Below are 12,894 nucleotides of genomic sequence, written 5' to 3' on the forward strand. Positions count from 1 at the left end.
CTTAAAGTATATGCATTTCACCCAAAGGGTGTGAGTAAAAAAATGGGAACCCAGAGCCTAAACCAAAGAAATTATGATGCACATGCCACCCCCTTTCCACTGAGGACAAGTTAATTCTTGCCACACAAAGCATTTGCAGCAACCCAGAGTGGCTGTGAGAGGGATAAGAGTGGAAAAAATGTCATAGAATCTCCAAGCTAGAATGAGTCCCAGAGGTCACTTAGTCCAACTTGTACCTGTACCTTTCTGCAATATCTCTGATGGGTCAACCTCTGCTTAAAGTTCTCTAGTGATCTTGAGGCTACCTATTACAGTGCCTTACTAACTAGTAAATTACTAGCTATGTGACCACAGGTCAAAAAACTTTGGAGTCTCAGTTTCCTCATCAATAAAATGAGGGTTGGCTTAAATGGCTTCCAAAAGTGCTTCCAAATATAAATTTATGAACTTCTACCTTGTCACCATTGCTCCTATTTCCACTGCCTAGGCCCAAGGAGAATGAGTTTAATCCCTCTTCCACAAGACAGGTCTTCAAATTCCTGAAGAGACAGTACTTTCCATGTTCCAATAATTCTTTTCTAAGAGACACACACCAAGTTCCTTCAACAGATTCCATATTCTGTCACCATCCATATCACCCTTCAAAAAACCCTTTTTTCTAGCTTGTCAATGATCTTTCTTTGGATGTGGGACCCAGAAGCAAACACAGTACTCCAGAAGCTGTCTGAGCAGAGGGTCAGGAATTTCCAAGAAAAAGCCTCTAACTACCTATGACTATAACTGAGAGCCACAAAATTTGGGTGTGCACAAGTGAAGAAGGCAGTCCTGCCTTGTTATAGTTGGAATAGTATGTTATAGTATAGAAGCAAATTAAAAACCTTCATTTTAGTTTAAATGAAAATATTAAGAAATATATATTTCTCAAGTCTAAAATCCTTTCCAAACTTTTTCCCTTTGGGAAAGTGGGTTAAAATAAGCCTAAAGCCTGACATACAAATTAAGGATTAATTCATTGGATTAAAGGTGATCACCACACTTATTTCTTGTCTTATTTCAACACCTGCCTTCCCCATTTCCTAATGCCCTATTGACCAGTCAAGAAGGGGAAGAAAGCCTTTTTCTTTCCATCCTTTTAATCCAAGAAATGAGAAAAGAGGAGAGCTCTCAAGGAAGGAATTAAATAGTGACTATGCATATTAACCCCCAACTGTATTTTAACACAATACAGTAGTATTTGCTTTGTTCAAGATTCCTATAAATGTTACCTTCAAACTACCTTGGTGTAGAGAGAACGATGTTTAGATTATACTAGTTTGGACATTTCTATTTCTAGGAAACAAATGCCTAGATTTAGAATAATGCTCCAAGCAGAATACAATTGTTTCTGGAAAACTTGTGCCTATATATTTATATATTTCCAACGACAGCTACAAGACCTAAATCTATATCTTAAGGGAATAACAGAGATGACGCATAGTAGCAAGTAAGGTTGATGTTTCAACTTAGTTTGGCCAGCTTTCAGTTTGTTGTGTGTTTTTGTTCTGTTACTCTACAAAGCAGAAGAGAAATGGGATACAGAGTGGGGGAGACTTACCCTTCAATATCAGATACATCTTTGGTCTCAAAGCGGCCAGTAGTGAGGAGGTCCGGACTAAGCTTCCCACCAAAAAGCATTTCTTCCTTGGCCATCTTCACCAGGATGAGCCTGACAAGTTCCCCCATGTACATGCCACTGATCATCTTCTCAAATCTGCAAGATATTGGCCCAAGATGTGAATTTATTAAAATCATAATAATAGCACTCTAATATTATCTGTAAATATAGAAATGGCAGAACTTAAAGAGTAACTGGAAAGACAAGCATCATTTGGGTCTTTTTTTTTTTCACAGATGAGAGAACTGAAACCCAGAAAGGTTAGGTAATTTGTCCCAAAAGCACACAGTACCTTCCTAGTGGTCTTTCCACTATATCTTGCTACTAAGTATTTATTAAATACATACCGAAAACAAAAGCATATTTAATTATTAAATTACATAGTAATAACAAAAGAAACAACACCCAAACAAGAAAAACAGAATGGCAGAAATTCTAATGGTCAAGTTTATCCCCAAAGAAAAGTTACCTCTTTTCCCTTCTTTTGCAAAGATTTCAGACTGTTTTAATGTTAATTTTAGTTAACTTTCTTCCTTTTTAATTCTCATATAAAGATGGCTTTCTAGAAGGGCTGGGAATATGGTTCAGTAGGAGATCTGAAATTTAAATTATACTATTGGCACTAGTGCCATTAGTACTGAAAAGGTTAAGAACAATGTTGGAAGGAGGAAGAATTAAGGGAGACTGCTTGGAAGACAAAGGTGAGAGAAATTAGCATTCTCAAAAATTAACAAGACTGAGTTTGGCAATGATAATTAACAGATAAAAGACAACTCAAGCCTAAGTGACTGGGAGAAGAAAAAAATGGGGAAATTGTGAAAGAGAGAAAGGAATAACTTGACAGGAAAAGATAATAAACTCAGGCATCTTGATTTTGAGATGACACTAAAACCTCCAGTTGGATATGCCCAACAGGACAAATTAAGGCACACAGAGATATGGGTCTAAAGAGATAGAGGTGAGGGTGCTGGACTGGAAATATGGATTTAGAAATTATTTCAGGAAATGAGAATTTAAGTCCTAATAATGGATAGTGCCTAAAGAAGACATCATAAATTGAGGAGAGTAGGAGATCTAGAATAGAGGATGAGATGTCAGTAAAAGAAAAACAAAGTGATAAAGCTAAGAACCAATATGAAAAAAGGCCATGAAAGTCAATGAAGGAGAACCCAAGGAAAGAATCCAGGTCAGAGATAATCATATTTTAAGCCAGTCCTTCCTCTCATGCATGTAAGAGGACGGATGAGATTTATGAATGAGGCCAGGGGATTTAGATTTGGAAGGACATTAATTAAGAGATTAACTAATCTAGTCTAACCCCATATATATATTATAGCTGAGGCTCTGAGGCAAAGTGACCTGCTCATAGTCATACCAACAGTAGGAAGCAGAGCTGGGACTAGAACTCAGGTCCTTTAAACCAAGGACCTTTTCCATTGTTCTCTTTGGCTCTAATGTATGTCACTCCACTCAAACTACACTACCATCACTGATTGACCTTTGAACCATGCAATAAAAAGAAAGGAACATCTTGAATGCTCAGTGGAAGTCACTATGTCTTGTCACTGAGGGGCTTTTAAAATCCCTGATATTTGAGTAAACTGGCAACCCTTTCAAGCTTCACAAAGACAACAGTCATTGAACAAGAAAACTATTAAGAGAATTTAATTTCTCAACACTAGGTGCCACCGTTTTCTATACTTTAGAAAATATTTCTACCAGAGCAATGTCCTCTCTGACAAGACAAAGATGTCTAAGGTTTTATGATGAAGACACTGAAAGAGAGGGGACTGCCAAAGATATGATTTTGCACCTTCTCCTGAGAACCTCATGTTCCAGGTTCCACTGGTTTTCTCAAAATCAAGATGGGCTCTTTTGAGAAGAGGGAGAGAACATAGGGGAAAGAGCATTGAAATGGGAGGAGAAAGAGAATCTTAGTTCAAAGCCTGCCTCTGCCAATATGCTACCTGTACGATCTTAAATATGACCTTTCTCTCCATTTCTAAATTCAAGGATTCTATGATAGATATGTTGATGAAATCTCATGAGACAAATCTGATAGTAAGTAAGCTTAGTTTTTGAAGGGAATATGTAGTAAATCATGTAAAAGAGAAACCATTAACTTGACAAATAAATATGCTGTTGTATCTATTTGTATAATCGGTTTCTTCAAAACAAGAAGATCTTAGCCTCCTCAGAAGCCTTCTCTCAGGCAGACAAGATAATGGTCTGAAGCAATAATGGTAGCAAACATATGAACAATATTAGGGACAGGTTAAATGTGAGGCCAAGATACCAAAACAAAATGGTGCTTTCTTTAAAAATAAATAATTACTCTCCATATTTAATTAATTGCCTCCATAGACTAAAGGACATATCTTGGAATATACTCAAAGATGGGGAAAAATTCACTTATTTGAGCGGGGATTTGCTTTTTAGATACACTCAAGTCACCACTGGATCCAAAGTAAGATGGGTCTATGGTCGGCTAGACCAACTTCATCATTTTACAGATAAGACACTGAAAGGAGAGTACAAGTGATTTATTAGGGTGAGGTCACAAAAATAATAAGGTGGAATACTAAAATCTGAAGCTGGGAGTCTTCTGATTTTCAATCTCACACTCTTCCTACTATAGCACATTTAGCTTTTCAAGGAATTTGGTGATTAAAGTGAGTTGGAAAAGCTTGGCATATTTCATAATTTGATACAAATGTGATTGCTGTTTGCTACCAGAGCTGGGAAGAGATAATATTAGGTCAAAAACAAATGAGTAAATACAAAGAGATGAGTCTGGTTTTCTCCTGAGTTTTTGTAAATAGGTTTTGAAGGTAATTCCAAAAAGAGATAGGGTCACAAATACCTGAATTATACCTACCTCCATAGGGAAAAAAAATATGTACCATCTCCCTTTGTTTAAGGGCTAAGAGATTAGGAGTGAGGAATATCACTTATACTATCAGAACTTTTCTCCTCTTTCTCTCTTAATCCTTTTTGTAATATTGAATGTGTAGGGGGCAGGATCAAGGGAGAAGGCATATTTAAAAATGAATGTGGTGCAAAAACAAAAAGCCTGAACAAAAAAAGATGAAACTGGAAAACTGGCAGCTTTGTTGGAATACACAGAGTATTCCACACATTATCATGTGTGACAAGAATCCTCTAGAAGTAGGCAGTCTTAACATATTCATCATAAAAAGTGACTTTAGTCATACACCCAAACAAAGGGGTCTGAACCCCCCCCCCCAAGGCTGAAGAAAACTTGGTCAATCCGGGACTGATGAAAAACACTGAAGTTATTATAAGGGGCAATACAGGTAATACAGTCAATGTGCTGCAAGTCTACTCCAAAACAATCATCCAAAACAATGTTATCATTAACAATCTTAATGACCCAGTTGTGACTGTCTCCATCCCTGAACACACTAAGAAATCTACTCACAGTTGCTTGCCAGGATTGAGTGAGCCCATATCAATCTCTCTGTCAAACTCTGTGCGGATGTCATCGAGTACTCCATCATCTCCAAAGGCGCCCCATTCCATGTTGATGCACATCCTCCCTTCATCTCCTTCTACCGCATCAATGTATCTCATCTCCTCCATATAGCAAGCATTGGTGCCAGTTCCTGGGCAGAGAACCACAGAATGTTAGTGTTAGAGAGACCATCTAGTTAAACTCTCTCGTTTAAGAAAAAGAAACTGGGGCCTGGAGAGAGGAAGGACTTGCCCAAAGGTACCCAAATTGAAGGCATGCTTAGCACACTGCTATCACGTCCAACTATGACATCTGCCACTTGGGTAAGTGGGTAAGAGTAAGAGTAGTTCTCTCTATTATGTCTAATATCAAATGCAAACTCTTTTGTTTGCTATTTGAAGTCCTCTGTTGGGGGCAGCCAGGTGGCTTAAGGTGGATAGAGTGCCAGGTCTGGAAGCAGGAAGGCTCCAATTCCTGAGTTCAAATGCTTGCTAGTGGACCAAATTCAGAAATTGAAAAAGCAGAGATTGTATGTCCCAGATCTTTTCTCCTCCCCAGAGCTGCTAGTACATTAATCTGAGATTAACTTCCATTTACTCTATTCAGCTTATGTATCCCTAAATTATGTTGGGTCCCCAATTAGAATGAGAGGTCTTTAGGAACAAAGGCTGTTTTTTTAACCTCCTTTATAGAGCCCAGCCCTTAAGCACCGAAGAAGGTGGAGAATTTTTCAAGAGACTGAGAGAAATAAGAGAACTGTCTCTAGTCCCTTACCCAACTGAGTCCCCATCCTTCAAAGGACTAAATGGGAAGAATTATTAATTACTGTTCCTGTGCTCTAATGGGAACTCACCCACAATGAGGCCAATCTCACAGTTTTGATCATCATAGCCACAGGTCATCATGGTCCCCACAGTGTCATTCACCACAGCTACAATATCAATGTCAAAGTCCTGCAAAGAGACAGATAGGCTGCTTTACTAAAAACTGATGAGGATGGAGAGACTATATGAGTGCAGAAGAGCTAAAGTGGGAGGAAAAATTTTTCTTGCTTTTCCCCAGTGTGCAAGGACAGGTTGTGGCATCACTATCTGTGACGTTCATCTCTCTTGCTTAGAAGGTAACGGACCCTTTGGTTGCTTCCAGGTCTAGATTATGAGGCTATGGCCATAAGATCACCAATAAGGAGGAATCTTTCATAATTGTTCTTCTAACAGGTCCTTCTCTGAATCCTCCCAGGAATGCATGCACCTGGTTTTACAGGTGATCAAACTGAGATGTTCTTCTCATCAGTCCTTCTGCCCTTCTTCCTAATTTTTAGCTACCCACTGTCTGCCGCTTTCCTGACTTGTCACTGCACTGAGAGAAAAACCCTGTTATGTCTGTCTTTCTGCCTCTCCTTTCACAGGTTCAGATCATCAAAAACTGAAAGGAACTCTAGAAATTATCTTGTTCAAGTCGTTCATTTTATAAACCTGAGACTCTTAATAGGTTAAGTGATTTGCCTACGGTCACCTTTGTTAAAAACAACAGAGTTGGAACTTCAATTTTTCCTCTATCCGAGCATCCATATCACTATTACCTACTCTATTTAAAATGATAATCAATTCTTCAGGCTAAAGGTAAGTCTGTCCTGAATTTTTCTATACCTGAGATGGGGCTATAAATAAGTAATCGCTTCAGCTCACCCAGAAATACAAAAGCAACTTATTATGTGTTAAGCATGGTCTATTTAGTAAGATTAGAAACAAAAATTCTCCATGAGAGCTGCATGTGTGAGTGTGCACGTGCACATGTGTATGAGAAACAAAGGAAAAGCTAACTGAAATAAGTTCTTCCTCTAATCCTCCTCCATTGTTTTTGTTTTCTAACTATAAAACTCTTGCAGAGAGCACTTGGCACTCTCTCCTCCCCAACGACCTTAAACTCACCCCTCGCCTTTGGATGGCTTTCCGGATCAGGGATACCACATCTCTCCCTTCCACACCACTGGATTTGAACCCTTTAGTCCATGAAACCAGGAAACTCTGGGGGAAAAAAAAAGAAAGAAAAATGAATGAGTAGACGATGCTATAGAATAACTACTCCAAGGCAAATGCCCTCAAAAAAAGGCAGGAGGTAAGAGATGCTTTTCAGTAACCAGAATGGGAAGGATGTCTTTTGCAAGGAATGATGTCCTTCATAGGACAAGTATGCTGGGATCAGAGAGGCACTGCCTTTAATGCAATCTTTCCAACTGATAGAACTCAAGAGTGGGCAGGTGACTAATATTTATTTACTTTCATAATTTGATGGGTCTGTGATCTCACTGGTGTAGGCACTGCTCTTCCATTGCTGTCTGCCAGAGTACACTGCATCCACTTCTACGGATCCTGTGATCACTGTCCCTGTCCTTCCAGGAATCCTCCACCTCCACCCCCAGAGGCTTTCCTCTGGCTCTTTCAATATTATGGTGATACAAGAGCAGTACCCGGGCCATCGGATGCTCTCCCTGAGTGATAAGACTGACAACCCTTTCCCAGGTCAGACATGCCAAAAGGTGAGTCTTATTACTTTCACAATAAGACCATAAACTAGAGGAAGTAGAGGAAGTAGAGGTAGATCATGAACTAGAAAGGGGAGTGAAATCCTCCCATGACTCCTGCTATCCTTATCTGGGGAGGGGGGAAAGGGGAGCACGCCTAATCTAAAGAATTCTTTCCCATTAACCAGAATATAAATTTCTAGGCATTCGGGTAAAATGGATGTTTTGGGTATATTACAGGCAGAGAGATGGTGCTTGCCTTCTCCCACTCTCCACCATCTCCTATTCCTTTTCCTTTAGGGTCTCCCAATGGTCCTTCTTCTCCCTTCCCCACTTCCATTCTAACCTTCCACCTGGACATATCCCCTTCATGCAAAAAAACTGAGAAGTTAGATATTCCAGAGTTCGTCTCACCTCATCCAGTTTGGTCTGATGGCATGGGAATGAGAAGGTAAATCCCAAAGGGAGTTTCTTATTCTTGATCTGTAGTTTTTCCATGAAGTTGGCTAGGCATTCAGCAATGTGGTCAAATAGCTATGGACAGATGGTTATAAGGGCAAAACAGGGTTATTTAGGTTCATAGGATTTCCAGCTGAAAGGCAGTAGTAAAGTGATTTACCCCACATCACTCAGAAGAAGTGAATGGTAGATTCTGGTCTTTTGACTTGGAAGCCCAGTGCTTTTCCCACTAAATCTTCTATTTGTATAACTATCCAAACAATCCTAATGAGATAGAGGGAATGGATAGCTTTGCCTCGATTTTCTACAGATGAAAACTCTGGCACAGTATGTTATGGAATACTTGAACTTTAGACATATGAAGCTATTCATAAAGACACCAATTAATCTGGGCTTTCCTTTGGTGCTCTTGTCAAAAATTACCCTCGGCTAGAAGGGAGGAATGATGTGATGCATTGTGGCAGCCCTTTTCTTCTTCTGTTAAACTTATTACTCTATCCAATGAAGTATTTTAGTGCCACTAAGAAATATTTAGGGCAAAGCCTTTCCTTTGCCCAACTGCTGGAAGACTCATTCTTCACTGGCACTGCTCTGGCAACCCATAAGAAGACAGTAAAAAATCAGGGCTTTCACCTCATTAGTTCCAGGAAAATGATTTTTAAAATATGCTCACCAAAAAGCAATCTTTATTCTTTAAGTGTAAAATGCCACAGTCCTTCTGAGCACAATCTGAGTATGATGGCATACAACAATGAAACCAAGAAATAGATGGCTATTCCAGCTGCCTCATTTTATAGATGAGAAAACTGAGGCCCAGGGATGGCATCTGGGAATCAGGGAGGGAATAGTAGCTTTGATATGCACAGTACTATGGCTGAAGTCAAGAGATGAGTTTAGACAATCTCAGAGCTTAGTTCAGGAAAAGGAATAAGATCTAAACAAATAACTGCAATACCAAAATTCCATGATAAATACACGGCAGGACTACTAAAATGGTGAGAAAGGGTATAGGTTCTTCTTTAATCCATCATTACTTCACAGAGTAGTTCTGAGAGGTCTGGGTTGAGATGTCAAAAACTTGAAGTTCAAGTCTTACTTTGGACATATGCTGTGAATGATGACCAATGCTGTGAATGATGACCAAGTCATTTAATCATCCAGATAACTATAATACACATCTGTTCATTGTTTGATAGGGGAACAGAGTAGGAATAATAGGGAAGAGATTTTAGGAAATTCTGCTGATTGGCAACTATAAGCATTATTTCCTAAAATAGCTGTGAGAAGCAGCACAAAGTGGCAGCCAGGCTTAAGAGTCCAGAAGACAAGGGGATCAAATTTTGCCTCTGAAAGTTCCAGGCTTAGCTGTGTGATCATGGAGAAGCTACTCAACATTGCAGGACCTCTGACATCTCTCTAAGTCCACAAATTATTGTAGTTTTTATCACTGTAATTTCTACATTGTAGTAATTTATTTCAGCACTAGTTACCTACCATCCAAACTCAAAAAGGGCATGTTTCTCACCAATGGCTTATCAGTAAGCACAGAGCAGAAATCTTAGACTTCTTTCCACTAAACCACATGAACTCCAAAACTGGATGTGTATCATTGTTATCTCTGCTTATTCCTCAGCCACACCAAAGCTCCAAAAACGAAGTAATGTGGTCATATCTAAGCTTTATGTGTCCTCCACTGCCTATCATCTGGCTGATGAATGACAGAACTCTGAAAATCTATGAGCCTGAAAGCAGGACAAAACGGAAGTGTCCCTCCCTTCCCACCACTCCCCAGATACCCTAAAGTAGAAAGCACTTAAGTGAGGTGAGCACCCAAATTGAAAGATGGCTGAATTGTGAAGTTCTCTCTCCTAGCAGCAGCTCCTATAAAGCTCTACTAACCTTCCTCCCACAGCTCCTGCCACCCCTCCTTTCCCCCAAACACAGTGTCATAAATCCCTTAAGAAAGAAGCTTAAGGATTCACCCCACCCAAGGACATATGCACTTTAAAAGGAAAGAGAGAAGAGGGAGACAGACACAGACACAGACAGAGACAGACAAAAAAAGATTAAGTACAGTGGGAAGACCTAAATCTCAAAAGCTAGGACTAGGAAAAGAAGCAAAATGTAGTTTCAGAGGGGCAGCTGGGTAGCTCAGTGGATTGAGAGTCAGGCCTAGAGATGGGTGGTCCTAGGTTCAAATCCAGCCTCAGACACTTCCCAGCTGTGTGACCCTGGGCAAGTCACTTGACGTCCATTGCCCACCCTTACCACTCTTCCACCTATAAGCCAATACACAGACATTAAGGGCTTAACACACACACACACACACACACACACACACACACACACACACACACACACACACACAGTAGTTTCAAATACCTTCCTGAAATAGGTACATTTATATTATATTTATACTTTTTATTGTATGTTATTTATGTATGTACATAAGTGTGTGTGAGGGGAGGGGGTTATATTTGGTCATCAGTTTTATATTTGACCCACAAAGATCACAGGTTACCATGACCCAAATGGCATTAACTTTACTAGGAAGCTTTGGGGTACAGCAGATAAGCTGCTAGATTTGGAGTCAGGTAGCCCTAGATCCCACTTAATAACTGTGTTCAAGGGCAAGTCATTTAACCTAGAGAGATTAGTTTGTTTCCTCATCTCTAAAGCAAGATTTATGGCATCTTTAGTACCTAGTAACAAGATTGTTGCAATGTTCAAATGAGGCAACTCAAGTGTCTTGCGAACCTTAAGTGCTTTGTAAATCAACTTTTTATATAATTTTAAGCATATACAAAGTTTAGTTCCACAAGTAAAGAAATGGATAGAGCTTAATATAGCCCTAGTTTCTAACTCCACTGCCCTTGGGCAAAGAAGGGGAAAAGGGTGAATGTGGAAATTCTCTCTACCATGAAGATGATAGATATCAAGCTTCTAATTGTGCTTAGAAAGCTGTATGGAGTACCAAAAAGTTATCAAAGTGCCACAAAGCTAGCATGTTTTTAGAGGCTAAACTTGAACCTAGGTATTCTTGACTCCAAGACAAGGCAAATTCTCCATACACTTTACCAAGCAGCCTCTTAGAACAGAAAAATGAAAAATCACTTCCGCCATTCACTGGCTGTGTGACCCTAGGCAGCCTTTGGTTTCCACAACTATAAAATGAGGGGAGACTGAACTAAACTAGAAGATTTCTGAAATCTCTTCTAATTCTAAATCTATGTTCCTATCATCTAACAAAAATAGTTGACTTTTTCTAAAGGTTAAAAAAGAGAAGTGAAATAACTAGTGCTAAAGAGGAAAAAGAAAGTAGAACAGTTTTTAGTAGGTTAGCCTAAAACCCACCTTCTACAAGAAACATAGTCCCCTCCTTGTGCAGTTCCTTCCCTTTGAAATTATCTCCAATTTATCCCATGTCCATGAGACTTGGAGCTCGGTCTTTTTTCCTTCTTTGTTTCCCGAGCACTTGACACAGTGCCTGGGACAGAGGAGGAGCCTTATTATTTAATACTTGTGGACTGGTGGGGGGGGGGGGGGGGGGCGCGGCTTTGGGAGGCAGAGAAAGGATGAAAAAAAAGGGAAGGGGCAGTAGGAGAAGAAGTGCTATAGCTATATATCTCCTCAAAAGCTGAGGGCAGAGGGGCCACTAGCTTCCATGACGTTTACTAATCTAGATTTCTAATAACTGTCTTCAAGGAGTCATTAATATTATGTGGAATAATTATGTGGAAGTTCTGGAAGGGATCCTTTTATAAAACTTCAATCCTTCCTCTTCCAATAAAAAGGAACAGAAGTTACCATCTTACACCACTAAAAGCNTTTAGTAGGTTAGCCTAAAACCCACCTTCTACAAGAAACATAGTCCCCTCCTTGTGCAGTTCCTTCCCTTTGAAATTATCTCCAATTTATCCCATGTCCATGAGACTTGGAGCTCGGTCTTTTTTCCTTCTTTGTTTCCCGAGCACTTGACACAGTGCCTGGGACAGAGGAGGAGCCTTATTATTTAATACTTGTGGACGGGGGGGGGGGGGGGGGGGGGGCGCGGCTTTGGGAGGCAGAGAAAGGATGAAAAAAAAGGGAAGGGGCAGTAGGAGAAGAAGTGCTATAGCTATATATCTCCTCAAAAGCTGAGGGCAGAGGGGCCACTAGCTTCCATGACGTTTACTAATCTAGATTTCTAATAACTGTCTTCAAGGAGTCATTAATATTATGTGGAATAATTATGTGGAAGTTCTGGAAGGGATCCTTTTATAAAACTTCAATCCTTCCTCTTCCAATAAAAAGGAACAGAAGTTACCATCTTACACCACTAAAAGCATTTTTCATTTCTTATTCTAAGAATCTGATGATTCTCCATTTCCCCACAGACTTAAAAAATCTCTAAATAAATGTGTGGCTCTGAGATTCACTCACTCCTCCTATTAAAGAGATTTGCAACACAACATTTTCCAACTAAGAGCTGGGCAACTCTACCCATTGGCATCTCCTAGGAGAGGTAGCCAGACTGCTGGAGTAGAAAAGGGTACCAGATTTAGAACGAGTGGCAACAAGTATTATGTATAGTATAATATATTTCAGAAAGTATATTTTACAAAATAGTATATTTTATAAAGCAGGAGGTTCTGGCACATAGGGTCAAGCAATGTACCCGAGGAAAGGGAGGGTGGTCTACTCCTCTCACCCCAAGGGTCCTGAAACACTCTAGCTTTCCCCAAAGAACATTAGGCTCCTCTTCTGTAATCCCAGTGACCCTTAGAACATGTGGGGGACATC

The 12,894-nt window shown here is 39.8% G+C and overlaps 1 protein-coding gene across 1 annotated transcript in view; it reads right to left on the minus strand.

The window, feature by feature from the left end:
* The window catches only part of HK2 (hexokinase 2), an 84,138-nt gene that overhangs the window by 21,830 nt on the left and 49,414 nt on the right, over positions 1-12,894 (minus strand). Inside the window, exons 4-8 of the mRNA XM_044663572.1 lie at positions 8,068-8,187; positions 7,061-7,156; positions 5,983-6,082; positions 5,097-5,280; positions 1,595-1,750 (exon numbers count right to left, since the gene is read on the minus strand). Of these exons, the coding sequence (XP_044519507.1) occupies positions 1,595-1,750; positions 5,097-5,280; positions 5,983-6,082; positions 7,061-7,156; positions 8,068-8,187 (656 nt within the window). The remainder of the gene's footprint in view (positions 1-1,594; positions 1,751-5,096; positions 5,281-5,982; positions 6,083-7,060; positions 7,157-8,067; positions 8,188-12,894) is intronic.

The sequence above is a fragment of the Gracilinanus agilis genome, chromosome 2, assembly GCF_016433145.1.
Source record: "Gracilinanus agilis isolate LMUSP501 chromosome 2, AgileGrace, whole genome shotgun sequence".
In the NCBI taxonomy this organism is placed as follows: domain Eukaryota; kingdom Metazoa; phylum Chordata; class Mammalia; order Didelphimorphia; family Didelphidae; genus Gracilinanus; species Gracilinanus agilis.